Genomic DNA, 20,240 nt, shown 5'->3' with positions numbered 1-20,240 from the left:
TTCTTCAAGACCATTGAGGCGTCAGATTGTAATTAAAAATAAACTTTAAGGAGGAGGTTGTGTGCTGCTTTGGGTCCCCACTAGGGGTTTGTGCTTGGTATAAACTGAGCTGGGAAAATGCCCAATATTTTCTCAGCTGATTACTGATTTGGCTGTGAGTCTGTGAATGGCTGCTGGATGCCTGGTGTTTAAAAGGACTGCCTTTCCTTTAGACACCTTTCATATGAACTCGCTGCTCCAGAGTTCACACACAGAGTACCGTAAGTGTACCCCAAGCAATGAGTTCCCGAGTATTCATCATGTAAACTATTATAATCAATGGTCCTCACACGCTATAATGGAGAATTGAGACTGGGTATCCAAAAATATTGAACCAGGGGATGAACTCCAAAGTGGCAAAACAAAGTTTGAGTCCAGCAGCATTTTTCAGATCAACAAAGTTTTATTCAAGGTATAAGTTTTCATGTGAATTGACACTTTGGAGTGCACTTGTGGCTTAGAGAAGGAATTTAAAGGCTTTTAAATGCCTTTCCCCTTTCATTGGAATGAAGGCATCTTCTTCTGGGGCTCATAGAATTGGACTTTTTGGTCCAATCTTTTTGAAACATGGAGGGTTTTTTGAAGAGAGACATCAGCAGCTATGCTGCAAATTTGGCCCCTCTACCTTAAAATACAGACCCCTAAGCTCCAGATACCCCCAGCTCAATTCTCCAGTATAGCCTATGGGGACCATTGACTGTAATGGTCCCCATAGGGTATAATGGAGCCAAAAAAATTCAGCAATCCTGAATATTTCCCAAATTCCAATACCATACCAATACTGGGATTGGGGGATATTGGGAAATACCAAATTTTGGGGTTCAATTTACCTGAACCTGAAAAATACAGATTTTGTGTGTGTGTGTGCAAACCCCTAGTCACCACTGGGGGAAAAAGCTGGATGTAAATATCTAAATAAACAGAAGTGCCATATCTGCCCTTTGAGCACAATGTGCCTTTGTAAGAATATACTGAGGATCATAGAAACATAAATTATATTTGAAATAAGCAGCATGAATAATATGATCTTAATTCTTCATGTCACCGTGTGACTGGGAGTAACAGTTTAATAACAGCAGTTGCTTTATGGGTTTAGGAGATGGCTATCTGTATTGGTTGTAACAACAAGATGATAAATGTTCTGTAATGCTTTCATGCTAACAATTTTTATATTTCATATTTTATTAAGATGATGGATTAATATATTTTAATGAATGTTATGAAGTATATGGTTCTGTACACAGAATTAAAATAGATACTATTCAACCAAATATTTGAAACTTGAAACTTGGCTTAAATGAACACTAAATATAGATGGAAAGGACACTCTGTTTGACATCTAAGTGTCTAGTTTCAGTGGAGACACTTGATGGATTTCCAGAGGACAAAGGGACCAGTGTGTTTCTGCAGGAACCTGATATTAGAATTCTTTTGAACAAGAGGTTTCCAGGACATGGTCAAGGGGTAAGTAACTTCCAGCTGATTACAGATTTAAAACTATCAAGAATTATCTACTTTTTGGTTAACAAAAGCTTTCAGTTAGTCTTTTCTGCTAAGATATGTGCCCTGAACAAATGTCTGTTGAAAGGGACTTTGGTGTCAGTGAGCAACAGTGAGTGACCATGACTCATTCATGGGAATGTCATGAATGTTACATGAGTTCAGTTAAAGAAGGAATTAATATTTACTGCTCTCACTGTCTACGTTCTTCCCACGCATGGGGATTTAAACTAAATGGGAGGCAACATCTTGCTGTTTGTTTTAGGAAATACTCTTAAGTGCATAATGGGGTGACAGACTTTGAGTGCATCACTTTAATTACTACTTACACCAGCCCTGAGTTAAAGGGAAATCTCTTTCCTAGTTCTTGATTTACAACTCTCTGTTGAAAGACAACTCTCTATTGGAAGACTCTATTGAAAGAAAGAAAAAAACATGGGCCCTGAATATTGATGTTTAGTCTTTGGAACTCTGCAGAAGCAGACATTCTGTTAGCACATTGGTCCTCCCTAGTGATGAGCTGTACAGCTGGCCATGGAAATCTTCATTAAAAGAACCCAAAATAGCAAGAATAATATGGCTGTTTGATATTACTCCCATCCTCATGTGACAGTTCCCTAAATGAGCAATAATCCAGCTGTCCTGAACTCAGTGTTGCATATCTAAAAGGTTTTTTAAATCAAACAACAGTAGACACTTGAAAATGTAGGCTATCCTCAATAGCTGGCCAGAGGAAAAAAGCTTCAAAAACCTTATTTTTAATTAATTTTTCTTCTCTCTCCATATCTCTATGGGATTAGGAGATTCTTATGAATTCTACATATAAAAAGGGATGAGCTCAAATTATGCAAATACTGCAATATATTATGCATGTACCTGAAATAGCTCATGTTATGTGCATGTTACCTACATTTAACTACCAATTAGTTGCACAGCTGAATTGAATGCATCATCTTCTGTTCTGAGTCTCTAGCTTTCCCTATTTGCCAAGATGAAGCTACAGAACCCTTCGAATAACATAATCTTCAAAGACTTTGCCTGACAGTCTTCCATTTCCTATGAGTGTATTAAGTTTCCAGTCTCTAATACATCCCATTAAGCAGGCATAGCCTATAAAGCTTGTTCCTCCTCCATCATCATCATTGTCGTCGTCGTTGAATATATCAGCCGCCCTCCCCAGCACATCACATAAAACATTAAAACCAGCTAAGACAATAAAAACACAGCAGCCTAACTAAAGATGGTGCTAAAACCCCAATAGTGCCACTATCTCATGGGGGAAAGGGCAGGGAGGTGGGAATGCCAAGATGGGACTGTTACTGTCCTCAACCAAATGCTTGGCAGATCATCTCTGCCTTACACGCCCTGCAGAATTGTAATGCGTCCTGCAGGGCGTGGCTGTTATTCGGCAGAGAGTTCCACCAGGTTGAGGACAGCCAGATGTCTCTCAGGCCAGGAACCACTAATACGTTCTGATTTGTCAAGCATAACTCTCTTCTGGGAGTATACCAGGGGAGGTGGTCCCAAAGGTATGTAGGCCCCTGATACATAACTCTACCCTCATACACTTAAAAGGGCTAGATTAGTGGTTACAGGGTTGTGAATGCCCCATTTAAAACTTGAACACACTTAAACAAATAACATTTATTGAACGGTGAGGGAAATGATAAGGTAAGACTGGAAGGTTTAACAAACAGTATGAATAAAAATTATAATGGCAGTCCCAAATTTAAGGCAAAAAGAGAAGAAAGTCTAGCCACTTTTCCTCACAGTTACTGAGAAGCCACTTTTACTCTCAGTCACAGAAAAGCCACACTCCCTCCAGAAGACAGCCACTCCTCTGCTAATTGCTTTTCTGCTGCTTCTCTCTCTTAGAGTTCATCCTCTTACCTGGCAACCATTCACCTAGCCTCTCTGTACAAAGCAGCTCCCTCTAGAGGGCAGTGTTTTTAGGCTAGGCCCACTATGCAGGTGAAAACATGTGGCACATTTTAAATTATAAATATTTCTACAAGGCTTACACTTGCAATAGTACAAGAGAGAAATTTTGGGTTCAGTATCATTCATGGTTTAGGGTTGTTCCAGTTTCTCAAGGTGATGCAGAATATCTTCAGAATGCTGAATTTCTCCTTTTCTGATGTAGGTTCTTCCATATTGGGTTGAAGTCTGACATAGGGATGTTCTCTATTTTCCATTTCAGCAGACTAACAGTAGTAATTCAGTAACCATGGTACTAAGCCCCTATAGCAATCATGCCTTTTTGAATTATTTCCCACTAGGAATAAGGCCCGCTGTGAGAATAAATACAATGGCTTCTAGAAAGATGCTCTTGGCGAGTGCCCCGGCCTTGGGCACTCAAGCTCAATTTGCTGTGGCATCATAGCATGATGATGATCACACAGATGCTGAAGCTCAGCATTCCTTTTGTTTGCACCACATTGTTGGTGCCTTTTCCTGGTGTATTCAACCTTGTGGTGTTTAGCATCAGTGTGTGCTTATGGCATGATCTGCTTTTTTTTGGCCTGGCATGGTTGTGTTATGGTATGCCGTAGAGTATGTACCTCAAGGTGGCCATTTTCTGTACTGGAATTGATCTGGCTTCATCTTTCCATCTCCTCCCCACTACCTGCAGCCTCTGCCTAAGAAACGTACAGTCTTTTTCCATAGTGGGGACCAAAGCAGGAGGGAATCAACCTCAGTAGGGTTTAATGACACCAAGTCCACCCTGCAAAGCAGCCATTTTTTCCCAGGGGAAGTGATCTCTGCTATCAGGAGAGCAGTTGTAATTCTGAGTGATCTCTAGCCCTCACCCAGAGATTGATAACAGTGGTTCCCTGGGAGGAAACAGCTGGCTTGGAGACTGGAGTCTATGGTGTTGTAGCTGTCTGAGGTCCCTCCTCAAACCCTACCCTCTCCAGCCTCTACACCTCAAATATCTAGGAACTGACAACACTTCCAGTCAACCATCAATCTACCCTCTGACTTCAGCTTTCCATCTCCTCCCCGCTCCCTGCAGCCTCTACCTAGGAAAAGGACAGTCTTTTTCCATAGTGGGGACCAAAGCAGCTCACATTATTCTCCTCTCCCCCTTTTGCTCTGCACAACAACCCTGTGAATTGGGTTAGGCTGAAAGACTGTGACTGGTCCAAAATCACCCAGCCAGCTTACATGGCAAGAACCTGGCTCTGGCAATCCCTGCTTTGAAGCATTAACTTCTATGCCACACTGACTGTCATAGGGGGCTGCTGATGAACTAGGCAGCCAGGCCTAGTTAAGTCATGCCAGTCAGATGGCATCAAGTCACCCAAAGAATGCTGCCAGACCTAGGTTAGCCAATCTCCAAGTGGAGCCTGAAGATCTCCTGGTATCTCAACTGAAGTTCAGACAACAGATCTCTCTCCCCCTGGAGAAAATAACTGCTTTGGAGGGTAAACTCTATGGCATAATATTCAGCTGAGGCCTCCCATCTCTCCAAACTCTGGCTTCCTTAGACTCCACCAGAAAATCTCCAGGAATTTCCCACCCACCTGGAGCTGGCAACCCTAGTCAAGAATGACCCCAATGAGTTCTCCCTCAAACGCAAAAATAGGCCTGGAAAGGGCTTCCTCTGCCTGCCTTTTACTGACAGAACCAACAGCCACTGAGGCAAAATGGGCCCAGCGGAATGGGCCAATAGGACATGAAGGCAGTTTCCCCAGTGACCCAATCCTTGCCTGTCCTGGGACTGGAGGACAGGGTTGCTCAACACTATTTAACATCTACATGTGCCCCCTCGCCCAGATTGTCTGGAGCTATGGGCTGGGATGTCACCAATATGCCTCCTGATAGGCGGCCAGACTGACTGTGTCCCAGAAAATCTGGATTGGGCATTACAAGCCGCTGTGAAATGCCTCAGACAAAGTCGACTGAAATTGAATCCAGAAAAGGTGGAGATTCTGTACCTAAGCTGAGGTGGCCTGGGAAGAGAGATCCCTTTACTGACCTTCGATGGGGCGCCTTTAGTGCCAGCTTCGAAGGTCAAGAGTTTAGGGGTTCTCCTGGAGCCTTCATTAACTATGGAGGCCCAGGTGGCAGCCACTGCCAGATCTGCATTCTACCATCTTAGGTAGATAAGACAGTTGGCTCCATACTTGGAACGTAGCAACTTGGCTACAGTAATTCACGCAACGGTCACCTCAAGAATAGACTACTGTAATGCCCTCTACATGGGGCTGCCCTTGACTTGGACCCAGAAGCTGCAACTGGTGCAGAATGCTGCGGCCAGGTTGGTACTGGAGCTGCCTTTATGGGTGCACATCCAACCTGCACTGGAGACACTGCATTGCACTGGTTGCCTGTAGTGTTCCGAGCCCGGTTCAAAGTGCTGGTTATGACCTTTAAAGCCCTATATGGGACCTGTCTACCTTTGGGACCACCTTTCCCCACATGAGCCCCAGAGAGCACTATGATCAAGTTCATTAAATCTGTTAAAGATTCCCAGGCTAAGGGATTCCTGTTTGACCACTACAAGGGCAAGAGCCTTTTCCATGGCTGCACCTGCCCTCTGGAATGCCCTCCCTGAGAAAACTAGGGCCCTGTGGGATTGATCACAATTCCACAGGGCCTGTAAGACATATCTGTTCAGGCAGGCTTTTAATAACTAAATGGAGGTACTTTTAACATCTATGGGAGTGTGTACTATCTACCCCACAATACCATCGCAAATTAATTCAAAACAGACAGAATGCCATCTGAACTGTATTTAAACTGTTTTAATATTTAATGTTTTAACAATGTTTTATTGCTATGATGTGAATCTGTCATCGAATTGTTAGCCGCCCTGAGCCCGTCTGGGGAGGGTGGGATGCAAGTGCAATAAATAAATAAATTAATAAATAAATCATGAAAATTGAGTGACATGCAGCTCAACCAATGGGAGAGTGAGTCATCAGCAAGACAGCTTGCCTTTTTATATATATGTATATAGGATTCCACTTTCTGTTCTAGTGTAGTCACCTCTGAGGAAATCCATAATTTTATCTGAGATTTTTTTAGACTTGTTAAATAATAACCATGCTCTTGCCACTCAGGTATGATGGAAACTTCATCTCATGAAACTGACTTAAGAAACTCTCACGAAGAAGGAAAACTTTACATAGTTGATTCCTTAAACAACCTAAATGAACAGCGTCTTTGTGTGGTTCGGTCTCAGCATCAAAGTATGTATGCCACAGAACATTTATCAACAACTTCTCAAGATACCAAAGTAATGTGACCTATTTTGTAACATATTTAAATTCCCTGAATGTTTTAAGAAAGAAGGTATTATATTTGCTGGTGCATTTCAACAAGATACTACCACTGATCTCAAAACAACTATGCCAACTGCAATGCTCATTCCCCCTTATTCCTATTCAGTGCTTATGAATCTATGATCAGGGTGCTTTCCTGTTCAACTTCCAATTAGCTTTTTGAAATGTGATTGTTTGTCCTGCTCTGGAAGTTACTACTACTATATATTTTCCTGTGAATTAATGAAATAGGTTGGAATAATCAGCATGTTAGTATCTTCATTCCCTCTGATAATTCTCTTGAGAACAGGGCATTTGTTTCTTTTAAAGAGGAACAAATGCAATCCAATTCAAGAATCACATTTCTTCGGTGGGGTTCAAATGAGCAAGCCAAGCCAATTACCTTCTTCCATGTAACCTCACCAGATAATTCCGTTTAAAATTGCTCAGTCCTAATTTTATTTCTGTCATATATTGGTATCTAATTTACACATGGCAACAGAGTTATTTTTAGCTCCTCAACTTCCTTGCTGTGTTTGGTACACCTTTTAAAATATACAGTTTCCTGGCAACATTCCATACTGTGATTCTTGAACAGATACAGAGTCTGTTGGGTTGCCTTTAGCTTACAATAAAGGTGTATGTAAGACAACTGTTTAAAGGCTAGCAGTAAAATGTAAGTTATTGATCAGTTTATTTCCAATCAACCAGGAGAAGAGTGTACAATTATGCAAAGGTCATTTATACATTATAATATGCTGGCCAAATGTAATATGCTAGACATTCATGAGATGTTATTGATTATGCTGAGAATCTACTTTCAACTAACATCAAAGACTTAACACCAATATTAAGTATTTTCTGTTCACTCCAGAAACAAAGCATCTATTAACCGACTTCCCTTTATTTCATAATGCTAGTTTAAGATTCTATTGAGCCCCATGGCACAGAATGGTTAGCTGCAGTACTGCAGTTCATGCTCTGCTCACGACCTGAGTTTGATCCCAGTGGAAGCTGGGTTCAGGTAGCTGGCTCAAGGTTGACTCAGCCTTCCATCCTTCCAAGGTCGGTAAAATAAGTACCCAGCTTGCTGGGGATAAAGTGTAGATGACTGGGGAAGGCAATGGCAAACCACCCCATAAAAAGTCTGCCGTGAAAATGTTGTGAAAGCAACATCACCCCAGAGTTGGAAATGACTGGTGTTTGCACAGGGGACTACCTTTACCTTTTTAGTTTAAGGATAAGATCAAGAACACACTGGAAACATGAGATAACTTGTGGGAGGGGGAAAGTGGCCACTGGTGCCTCAGGGATGTTAAAAAGACAGTATGTTTGGGCAAAAGTCTGGAAATCCTTGAGAAAAACAGCAAGTAAATAACTGGTGAAACTACTTCCAGGGTAACACAAAATGACATAGGAATGCTACCTTTCAGGATCCAAAGATATCCTTTCTTTGGAGCCATATGTAAATACATGCACATTCTAGTTTGAAAAGAATAGGGGAATAAATTACCCTCAAAGTGACAGAAGTCACTTATTATAAGAGCTTTTTTTGTAGCAGGAACTCCTTTGCATATTAGGCCACACAGCCCTGATGTGGCCAATCCTCCAAGAGCTTACAGGGCTCTTATTACAGGACCTACTGTAAGCTCCAAGAGGACTGGCTACATCAGGGGTGGGTGGCCTAATATGAAAAAGAGTTCCTGCAACAAAAAAGCTGTTCTTCTTATCATCATCATCATCCATTCCTTCTGTATCACATCATGGTAGTTTGTCTGAATGGTATTATTTGGTGCCACCCAGTGAAAAGTTTCTATTTGCTTTCAAAATGGGTGAATTCATTTTTGCAGTAGAGTTTGCATACCAATGTGTGCTTGCTGGAGTTTTAAAGACTTGCATTTTAGAGTCTTTTGTTTGCAAGCCTTTTGACTTCAAAGGGCTGCTGTCCAGTTTGTGGTTTTAGGAATGGAATAAAACTGCAGCTGTTGATGTTGTTTCCCTCTTAACATTCAGGCAAATGCTCTTTATAGCTATCAGCTGCTTTGCACAGATCAGATTTCAAAATAGCAAGCCCATGTTAGAAAAGATTATTTATAGGGTTGATGTGATGGTTTATCTAGCATGCTTTTAACCTGAAGGCCATCATATTTATTTACAATAGAAAAACCAAGAAATACCTGAACTGACATTTCAGCCGCACATACGATTGCAGTTCTATTTAGTGACTCGGCATCTATAACAGATGTAAAAGCAGCATGCTAGGAATAATTTTAAACCAACTTTTGAAACAAGTGTCTAAATGATGGCAAGGATGCATCGTGGGGGTGAGAACATAAAAGGCATGCACTGTTAGCAGCTTGGCAGGGTTCCTTGCTCAATGATTACTTGTTGTTATTGTTCAGTCACACAGTTGAGTCCGACTCTTTGCGACTCCATGGACAAAGTCACAACAGGCCTTCCTGTCTTCCACCATGCTCTGAAGTCTGCTTAAATTTGTGTTAGTTACATGATTACTTACAGTACTTTAATACCTTTAGCCAGTTCACTTAGTAATAGCTGTTGATTAGGCAGAATGGACTAGAGACATTTATTAAGAATTCTACCACTAGCTTAGTGAGGTTGAAGGCCCACATCAACAGTATTGATGTTATGTATGTGAATCCATGTGTGACCAAATGGTGTTCCGGCCTGGCTTGTTAAAGCCTGAAGGATGAGCTTGGGGACTTAGGAACACTGGGTAATAGGATACAAATCCTAACTGCCCTGCACCAATCACGGGCCCCCAGCTAGTTTGAATGGCCCAGTCATGCACCAGCCCGGGAACACAGTCTTGTATATAGTTGGCCCTGTGGGGCCCGTCTGCAGTTGAGTCTGGGCAGCCACTTACCATGCTGTACCCCAATAAAGAGCTTATCACTACCGCCTCAATTCTTCGATGATTAGAACCCACTATATTATAATTCCAAAGTTTATTACTGTATCCGGGAAGTAGCATCAGATGTAGTGGAATTTAATGCATAAGAAGAAATGGGGAGGTGGGGAGAAACTATTAAATATTGGCAAGTAGCCACAAGGAGGAAGACATCCAATGGTGGTGAAGTGAGAACTGCCTGGAAATCTGTCTAGGATAGCTGGTTCATCAAAGCTTTGAGGGCTATAGCTGGAGAATTATGTATAACTAGGAGTAAGGCTCATTGTGAAGAAAAGTTCAACGGGCTCTAGAAGGAGTCTCTGGGTGAGTGCCTGCCACCCTTGCTGTCTTCCTACCCACCCAAGTGAAGGCATTGACACCCTCCAACCTCAATGGGAGCTAATCTCTGCCATCTAGAGAACAGTTGTAAATCAGAGTGATCTCCAGTGCCTCCTCAGAAGGAAATGGCATTGTACCTGTCTGAGGTCCTATCCCTTCTCAAACCCCACCTTCTCCAGGCCCCATGCCTAACCTGGAGTTGGCAACCCTATCTCCTTTCCTTTATCTGCCCCTCTGATTTCAGCTTTCCATTGCCTTCCCCCTCCCTGAAGCTTCTACATAGGAAAATGACAATCTTTTTTCACAGTGGGGGGAGCAGTTTGCATCATTCTCCTCTACCCCTCCCATGTGATCTGAACAACAACCCTGTGAGGCAGGTTAGGCTGGAAGTCTATGCCTGGTCCAAAATCACCCAGTCAGCTTCCACAGCAAGAACCTGGGTCTGGCAGATCCCACTCTAAAGCCCCAACTCGTATGTCCTCCTCAAATTCCACCACAGAATCCCCAGGAATTTCCCACCAACTTGGAAAGGTACCGCTAAAGGCCTCTGGGCGAGTGCTTTGCCATCTTCCCACCCACCCAAGTGAAGGCATTCACTCCCCCCGCAAGGGGAGCTGATCTCTGCTATCTATTTGGATAGCAGTTGTAATTCAGAGAGATCTCCAGCCCTCACCTGGAGATTGGCAATAGTGGTTCCCCAGGAGGAAAGGCCTATCCCTCAGAGGCCTGTAGTGATCCCTTAGGAATTTCCCACCAACCTGGAAAGGTACCCGTAAAGGCCTCTGGGCAAGTGCCCTCCCAGCCTTGCTGTCTTCCCACCCACCTAAGTGAAGGTATTCATTTCCCCCCTCCCCCCACCACCTCAAGGGGAGCCGATCTCTGTCATCTATCTAGAGAGAAGTTGCAATTCTGAGTGATCTCTGCCAGGCCTTTGGCTGAGGCGGGCGGGCATCCTTATCTTGCTACACCATCTACCTGGCCTCCCAACACTGACTACCGTCTGAACTGGAGAAAAAATCGAGCTGATATAGTTGACATCTTTTGGACACCTAAGCTGTGAATTTAAGTGTCCACGCTGCCTTATGTTAAATCCGAGCTAGCAGCTTAACTGTTTTAACTTCTTAATATGTTCTAATTGTTCGACTGTTTTACTGTTTATTTATTGATTGTTGTAGTGCAATTGTTGGTTTTAATTGTTTGACATGTTGGAATCTGCCCTGAGCCCATTATGGGAAAGGGTAGAATATAAATTTACAAAAATAAATAAATAAATAAAAATCCCCAGCCCTCACCTGGGGATTGGCAACAGTTCCCCTGAAGGAAAGGCCTTTCCCTCAGAGGCCTGTAGTGATCCCTTAGGAATTACCCATCAACCTGGAAAGGTACTACTAAAGGCCTCTGGGCAAGTGCCCCCCACCTCAGCCTGGCTGTCTTGCCACCCACCTAAGTGAAGATATTTACTTTCCCCTGCCACTCAAGGGGAGCTGATCTCTGGCATCTATCTGGAGAATAGTTGTAATTCTGAGAGATCTCCAGCCCTGAGCTGGAGATTGCTTCCCTAGGAGGAAAGGCTTTTCCCTCAGAGGCCTGTAGTGATCCCTTAGGAATTTCCCACCAACCTGGAAAGGTACCACTAAAGGCCTCTGGGCGAGTGCACCCCGCCACCCCCGTCTAGCTGTCTTCCCACCTACCCAAGTGAAGGCATTCACCCCCCCCCCCCCGGGAGCTGATCTCTGCCATGTAGAATTTCTTGACCTGAAGTTGGCAGCTGTGCAGCCTCTAAGGGAAAGGACAGTCTTTCTTTCATAGTGTGTGTGTGTGTGTGTGGGGGGGGGGGAACCAAAGCAGCTGACACCATTCTCCTCATTTCTCTCCTCCCTTTGATCTGAAAAACCCTGTGAAGGCTTCCCTATCTCCTTCTTAGGCAACCATCTTGGCGCGAGGAGGAGGGAGAGAGGGAGTGAAAGATAGTAAAGGTGGGACAGCCATGCCCTCTGAGGCAGTGCCAGGCTCCCTGGCTATTGCAGTGGCCTTCTGAGGCTGTATGGGCTGTTGATAGGGCCTTTTGTGACGCCGCAGGAACTCTGCAGCCCTTTCTGAAGCCAGTTGATAGAGAAGAGATTAGATATGTGGCTGTCTCTGAGGTAAGACTGCTTCTGGCAGCTTGTTCTACATTCCTGGGTCTGAGTAGGCGGGGCAGGGAAGTCAGCCAATGGGATGCCAGAGACATTAACTGACATGTGGTGGGCCAATCATTTGTTCTCAAAATATTAGCGAATCGCCATCCTCAGTCTGGCCATGGCAATTAGAGAATTATTACTATAGATACCACACCCAGCAGGGATAGCTACATTAGTCTGCTGCAGCAATATTAAACCAAAGTCCTGTAGTACTGTTAAAGCAGGCCTTTTTTGTTTTTTAAAAAAGCCCAGCAGGAACTCATTTGCATATTAGGCCACACCCCTGATCAGTGTTCCCCTAAGCCAAGCTTGTCCAACCTGTGGCCCAAGGGCCACATGCGGCCCAGAATGGCTTTGATTGCGGCCCCAACACAAACTCATAAACTTTCTTAAAACAGCACCTGGAACTGTGTGCTGCAGTGGCAGCAGATCCTGGGACTGAGGCTACATCTGGATGCTTTTCCCTCCTGCTTGTTTTTCCCCACCACCATCAGAGAGGGCACCAGAGCTGACACAGAGCATGTATGTGCAGGCCTGTAGCCACAGGGGCCCCCGGGGGGCATAGCCCCTCCATTAAACCCCCCTTGGGCCTTTATGACCCCTTCATTCCCCGGCCCCCGCTCTCTCCGTGCCACTTTGGTGGCCCCCACCCCACTCCGCGGGTGTCTCCTCTTCCCTCCCAACTCACCAACGTGGTGAAACAGTGGAGAGCGGGCTTCAGGGGCTCTTTCAAGTCCCCCCTCGCCAATCCTGTGACTGGCGGGAAAAGCTGCTCCGAGGCCAGCAGTTTGAACAACAGCTTTCCAGCGTACTACTCAGCAAGCTGAATGTCCTGAGCATGCTGGAAAGCCGGCATAGGAACTGCCAGCTTTGAAGCAGCTTTTCCCGCTGGTCATGTGATCAGCAGGGGCGGGGGGCTTGAAAGAGCCCCTGAAGCCCACTCTTCACTGTTTCGCCGTGTTGATGAGTTGGGTGGGAGGCAAGGATGGGGAGGTGCTGCATGTAGAGAGTGCGGCCACTAGAGTGGCATGGAGATCAGGGCCAGAAGGAGGGGCCCTCCATCCAAAATGTTTTCCCGTGTGCCCCCCATCTGGAATTTTCTGGCTATGGGCATGTGTGTGTGTGAGTGCTCTTCCTTTGCTCCTGGGCACTCTCCAGCTCTTCTTTCTTCCTGCTGTGGCCTCTCTGGATATCCCATCCAGGACAAAGAGCCCTCGACTCAGCTCTGCTCTAGAGGTATCGGATGGCTGTGGGTCCCTCTCTGGGAAAGTTGGGGAGTAGCAGAGCCAGCCTCCCAAGCTCCTGGGCAGGCTTGTGGAGTGGGGTGGGAGTTTTCCCTGTTGGGGGGCTGCTGGCCCCTCTCTGTGAAGGTTGGAGGTGGGGTGTGTGTGGTGGAGCTGGACTTGCTGTCCCCAAAATGGAGATGCTCCATTGCCTTGAGTGCAAACAAACAGCAAACAGCAAGCCTTTATTGGCATAAAATAGATTTAGCAGTAAAATAGCAATATAAATAGTATAAAATCCTAGATTATAGAGTACATAGGGAACTAAAATTACTGATATATAATAGGATCCTATTTACAATATGCCATATACAGCAGAAAAGACGACAAGTTCTGATTATTTAACTTAGTAGGTTTGTGAAACCATTTTGTACTGTGCAGCCTTATTACCTGTGCAGAAAAGCCCTCTTGAATAGTTCAGTTTCGCATAGCTTATGGAAGGCCAGGAGAGTGGGAGTTTTTCTGACTCAGGAAGGCCATTCCATAAGGTAGGAACCACAACAAAGGAACCACATGTACGAGCAGTTGTTGATTTTGCCCATTTGCAGGTTAGCACCTACAGAACCCCACATGAGCTGAGTTGTGGCAAAGTATATAGAGAGATAGGTGGCCCCAAAGAGGGACCAAGAGCATGAAGGGCTCTATATGTGATAGCCAATACCTTAAACTGACCTTGGTAGCAAATGGACACCCCTGGTCCAGGTCTCCTTTGAACATTAGTCTCACAGAGTTGACTTACCTCCAATGTTCCCTCTAAGCTCCACAGTGTTGTGAGCAAAAATTGTCTACAGATGTAGACCAGATCTCTGGAGAACAGGTCTATCCTCCCCTTTCCACTATATTGGTAGACCTGGCCGCTGGAGAACAGGTCTACCTACCAATGCTCTCTCTGATCTGTGGAGTCTTGTGAGCAAAAATTCTACTTTGTGAGCTACTGGTATTAAAGTTGTGAGTGAGTGATTTAGTTACTACATAAATTAGTTTGCTCAGGCCATTTTTTTCTGAGCCAGGACAAAAATATGTGAGCCAGAGGCTAAAAACCCCTGTGAGCTAGCTCATACTAACTCAGCTTAGAGGGAACACTACACCCACCCCTTCCCACAATATTGGTAGACCTGGCCTTTGGAGAACAGGTTTACCTGCCCCAGTCCACTATGTTGGTAGACCTGGCCTCAGATTGTCACCCTGTAGTGAATTTTAGAAAACATACCAGAACATTGGAAGGGGGGACTCTTGCAATCTATTTTTGGGGTTCTTTTAGCGTAATATGAAAATTTACAGGTCTAGTATAACAGAACTCTGCCTAACCTAACAAACAGAAAATTGCTTAAATGTTATCAACCTTCCAAAACTATTCAAATATTTATATTCCACTTTTACTGTGACTCAAGGCATTTTACAAATCATACTGAACAGCATAATAGGGGCATGCAAAAAATTATATCAATTTTCCCCTCCTCCACTATAGCATATGGGAACCATTATAGTCAATGGGCCCTATAGGCTATAATGGAGAATCAGTCTGAGGGTATCTGGGGCTCTGGGGGAGGCACCAAATTTGCAGCATAGCTATTGATGCCTCTTTTCAATCCCCCCAAGTTTCTATGGGCCCCAGAAGGAGGTTTCCCCATCCTCCATTGTTTAAATTGTTTCCAATGGAGGGGGGAAATGCCTTCTAGTGGCCTCAGCTAAAAATCCCTGCTTTGCAAGCTAAAATTTTGTGTGCCAGCACCCCCGAGCGCAGCTTAGAGGAAACTTTGCTTACCTCTGCTCCCATTTTCCATTACACCTTTTGAAAACTGACTGGGAATGCTCTCTCAAATTTGTCATCTGCAAGCCAAATTATAATTAAAAGAAACAACTACATGGTGATCTGTTGATTAAGCCTGACATTTTTCTAAAACTTATTTTCTACTGCAGAATTTCTAATGAAATAGCAGTGTTTTGGATGCTATAGTTGCTGTTTGTCACTTGGGGGTGAAATTAGATGGATCTAGTTCAGAAATGATGATATTTTTTGGTATCTTTTCTTTCATAAAACCATAGCCGCCTGGCCAAGCAAATTGTTAATGGAGATTAAATTCTTGCCTCTTGTTTTTGCTTTTCAGCACTCTGGCAAGAGAACACAAACAGTGCCGGTTGTTGGACGATACAAAACAGTATGAGATGCCATAGCTGGTTTTTTGTCATATTGATCATTACTTTAATTGTCAGTTTGGCACTTGTTTCCTTTGTAATAATCTTAATAGGTAAGTGAGTGCTCCTTGTTTCTGATGATACTGATGGCAGCAAAAGGGCAGCCTACAATTTAATAGCCTACTTTCTAAGGAAAGTTTTGTAACAAACCCCCAGGCCTTTTCAGATGTTGGAAAAATATGTACCGGAAGCCCATCAACTCTGCTTAATGGAACTGCACTTACCTGTAATGCTCACAATATGCATGGCCACTAGAGTTGTCAACCTCCAGGCAGTACCTGGAAATGTCCACCTATAACAAGTTATCTCCTGATGACCCAGATCAGTTCGCCTGGAGAAATTGGCTGCGTTGGAGGATGGATTCTATAGCATTATATCCTGTTGAAGTCCCTCCCATTCCCTAGTATTCTAAAACATGGTGGGGGGAATCACAAGGGTATATAGGAGAGGTAACTGCTTAGTGAAAGACAACCTACTTTGCATGCATAGGTCCCTGGTTCATTAGCTGGCATCAGGATCTCAGGTAGCAGGTATGGTGTAGCAAGTGCCAAGCTAGATAGACCTATTGTCTGACTTGCTATGTTTCATGCAGAAGTCGTTTTGTAGAAAAATAGGTGGTGATGGAGTTCATTAGCATAACTCATTAGCGTATGCCACACCCCCACCAGCCAAAAGCAACCCCATGGAAGAAAAGAGAGCCCCAATCAGGCCTTGCTCATCTGGCTGCTGCCCCCCCCCCCCAGTCAAAAGGCCAGCAAGCCATCCACTGCCCAAAATCACATAAGGAGTGGAGAAAGGGTGGCATGGGCTTCTCCAGGGGTTCATGAGGGCTGCTGGGGATGTGGCAAAGCTGCCCGCTCTCCTAATCCAGGGATTGTTATGCAACTTCACCTACTATTCAATGGACAAGATAGCTGTGCTCCTGTGAGCTTCTGCTGAATTCAAGGCCTGGTTTCATGTGATCATAAGAGACATAGCAACATGTTACAAGTAGGATGCTGAAGAGCTGGTCACATTTGCTTATATGTTCAGAATGTGAATTTAATTTATTTATTTATACAATTTATATGCAATCATTCTCTCCTCATCCGGGCCACCAAGGCAACTAAGAGATTAAAAACATATATCATAAAAATGCATCTTAGAAACCATTAAAACCAAACAGAACACATCATTAAAACAATTAGCAAAAACCCAAAAAACATACAAACAACAATTAAAACATACGGAAGGAAGGAGAGTTCACTAAGGGAATACCAGACCCCCCCCAAAAAAATACAATGCAGTTTAGATACAGTACATCATTCCTAAATGTGTTAATGTGGTATTTACAGTTTACATTGTTGAATTTTATTTGCTTAAAAGAGAAGTGAGTCATAAAGGAGAGTTTGTGGTCTGGGCTGTTTTCTACCTATTGTAACCATGAAGCATTACAAGTTTCAATTTTCCAAGATTACAGGATGATGGTGGGGAAGCAACTAATGTTTCTAGAACAACATTCCATCATCATCATCATCATCGATTGAATCTATACTCTGTCCTTCACTACCTGAAGGCATCTCAGAGCAGTTTACAATCTCCTTTCCCTTCCCCTCCCCACCCTGTGAGGTAGGTGGGGCTGAGAGAGCTCTCCCATAACTGCTCTTGAGCAGAACAGCTTTTGAGAGAACTTGTGGCTGACCCAAGGTCACATCAGCAGGTGCATATGGAGGAATGGGGAATCAAACCTGGTTTTCCCAGATAAGAGTCTGCGCACTTAACCACTACACCAAACTGGTATATTTGCTTTACTGGTAAGGATACTTACAAAATGCTTTGACATCAAACATCACTAAAATATCATCATACCTGGGAGGGATTTTCAACATGCACCAGAGTTCCCAACCTTGTTGAGCCTGTGTCCTAGAATTTTAAGAGCAGGCTGCTAGGGAGAGAAAGAGATGAGCATGAATTGACTGAAGAACTAAAGTTCACCACAACTTTTAACCTGTTCGTAGTGCCAACATCTTTAGTGTTCTAAGATCATTTGTTATTTGAATTCCTATCTGCCAACAGATTTTCATAAATATCCGACAGTTATTATTTCCTCCCTTCCTTGCCTTCTGTACTTAATAAACTTAATATTTGGTTTTGACTTTGAAATGCTATCAGTACCTTCATTATTTTCTGACAAGGTTTAATTCTGTTTCCCTAAGGTACTGGGTATAGGTGACAAAATTTAAAGTGGTCTCTGTTTACCTGCTGACCCTGACTGTCCCTCACACAGGGGTTTAAATTTTAAATGGCTCATGAATTGATACAAACTGGGTTGGTTTGTGAACCAGCCTCCCAGTTCAAACTGCAAAACTGCAAAAATGCTATTCATGCCCATCTCTGGAGGAGGCATGATCGCTATGACCAATAACAAAATTATTACCATGTGGGCTGAGGCAGTCACAAAATGTTGATAAATTCCAAGCCAAGCATAATCCCATAATGGAGGCAGCTACAGGCGTGCTCCCTGTAGGCAAAACACTGATGATCCTAGGCTTCTCTGAAGCACCTTCTGTTCCAGTGAGGTGGAGGAAAGCCAGGACAGACTCTTTGCTTTGGAGAATGAGGACCTGGGCATCAAGAAACACATGGGCAGATGCCACATTGCTCACAGGTGCCACATTGGGGATTACTAATATGAACTTTGGGCATGCATATACAAGAGAATCATTGCTCACCAACTATTGCAGTTGGCTCATTTTTCTATGTATGTGGTTCTGCCAGGTATATGGGTTGGCTGGAACATGCCCAGGATCTCCAGCACCTACAATAGCAAAGCTATTGAAAATGGATACAGTGCAATATATGTGGAATGAGTAACAAATTGACTATGCACTGAAGCAGTTGCAGTTTGATGTATTCAAATAAAATAAAAAGCAGTTAATATGCTGCATTATGGACTGCAGTTTATTTCATAATGAACTGGCTTAATATTACCTCGTTTCCTTTTCAGTTCACACTGGAGACAAGATGGATGACGTGTCAAGAAAAATAGTACTAGAAAAGAAGAACATTGAAGACCTTAAGAAACTTAATGACGTGATTTTACGATACCTAAATCAGACAGAATTGGTAGAAAATGTAGGAAACCTCATTAGGATGCAAACAAAACAATCAAGACCTGTTCTTCCAGGCTAAAGAATGATCAGCTGAAAATACCAGAGCAAGAGGCTAACTTGTGCAATTAATTCCATTCTTATCTAATTTCAGACACAGTCTGTGCAAGACAGCTTTTTTTTTTTAAAAAATTAATCATTCTGTATGCTCCATGAGGCTAGCAATCAGGGCTAGGTTTCTGTTACTGTGAGCTTTCCCTACCCATGCAGCCTTTCTTGATTTCTTGTTTGTTCCTGTAGATATTTATATATGGATGGTAGAGTTCAGCACAAATGTTTGATTTTTAAAAGCTGCTTCTAGACCCCAGGCCTATAAATAATTACATGCAGATAGTTTCAGATATGTATTGTGATTCATGTTTATAGCTCAAGATAAATTTAGAATTAAAAAGTGTTTCTGCAAGACTTACACATGTTGGCAGAGGCACCTCATAAAGTATCCAGTGCTTCCAACACACTACAATATAAATGCATGTGCATGGTACCATTTTGCAAAGTACATCTGGTTAAAGCAATTACCGATGTGATCAGTGCTTTTTTGTAGAAAAGACCCATCAGGAGCTCATATTTGCATATTAGGCCACGCCACCTGGCCTGGGAGCATATGGCTGCTGCATGGTGGGTTGGGCCAGCCAGAGCCCTGGCCAGGCCAGATGGAGTGCTTTTCCTCTGGGGTCCAGCAGAAAAAAAGTCCTGGATGTGATTAATTAGGGCAAGATTAATTAGGGACTTGTCTCGGAGTAAAAGTTGAATTTATTCACATATCCACACACATCACTCAGTATCAGTGAAAACTTATGAAAAAACACAACCTACAAACAATATTCAGACTCACCAGAAAAATACAACAGATGCTACGATCAGCAAAAGACAGAAGAGACCCCCTAACTTCTGCAGGAGTATACCACAAATCCTGCAGTTGTGGACAGGTTTATATCAGGACCACACAATGTAGCATCCAGACAAGAATAAAAGAACATGAAAGACACTGCAGACTAGGCCAACCAGAAAAATCAGCAGTGGCTGAACACAGCCTAACTCAAACAGGACACAGAATCTTATTCCAAGAAACTGTAATGTTGGACAACACATCCAATTACCATGTCAGATTACACACGGAAGCCATTGAAATCCACAAACACAATTTCAACAGGAAAGAAGAGAGTTTAAAAATTAATAGGGCATGGTTTTCAGTCCTGAAAAACACAAAATGCTCTACAGCTTACAACAGTACTACAGATAAGATCAGAATTCCAACAGCAATTCATATGCGAAGAATCTCCTCAGGAAAGCTCCATATACAAAAGAACCTCCTTAGGAAAGCTCCTCCATTATCATATTACACAGCCGGGGAAATTCCTACAAGATAATTC

At 43.4% G+C, this 20,240-nt stretch overlaps 1 protein-coding gene across 1 annotated transcript; it reads left to right on the top strand.

The window, feature by feature from the left end:
* The first annotated feature begins 1,367 nt into the window (after nt 1-1,367).
* On the top strand, nt 1,368-19,017 carry LSMEM1 (leucine rich single-pass membrane protein 1). Its single transcript, XM_060244551.1, has 4 exons — nt 1,368-1,503; nt 6,609-6,737; nt 15,631-15,771; nt 18,705-19,017. Exons 2-4 carry the CDS (start codon nt 6,611-6,613, stop codon nt 18,887-18,889), a joined length of 453 nt encoding a protein of 150 aa, XP_060100534.1. The 5' UTR covers nt 1,368-1,503; nt 6,609-6,610; the 3' UTR covers nt 18,890-19,017.
* Nucleotides 19,018-20,240: the final 1,223 nt, after the last annotated feature.

This window comes from Heteronotia binoei, chromosome 8 (genome assembly GCF_032191835.1).
Source record: "Heteronotia binoei isolate CCM8104 ecotype False Entrance Well chromosome 8, APGP_CSIRO_Hbin_v1, whole genome shotgun sequence".
Taxonomy (NCBI): Eukaryota; Metazoa; Chordata; class Lepidosauria; order Squamata; family Gekkonidae; genus Heteronotia; species Heteronotia binoei.
Note: the sequence above shows the minus strand (reverse complement) of the source record. Positions and strands in the feature narration are given on the sequence as shown.

What these genes read in the sequence shown, in the direction of transcription:
- LSMEM1 (XM_060244551.1), top strand. Translation starts at nt 6,611, where the DNA reads ATGATGGAAACTTCATCTCATGAAACTGACTTAAGAAACTCTCACGAA. An exon ending in GGTTCGGTCTCAGCATCAAA is followed by an intron (nt 6,738 to 15,630) that starts GTATGTATGCCA and finishes TTTGCTTTTCAG; the next exon opens with CACTCTGGCAAGAGAACACA. An exon ending in CTTTGTAATAATCTTAATAG is followed by an intron (nt 15,772 to 18,704) that starts GTAAGTGAGTGC and finishes TTTCCTTTTCAG; the next exon opens with TTCACACTGGAGACAAGATG.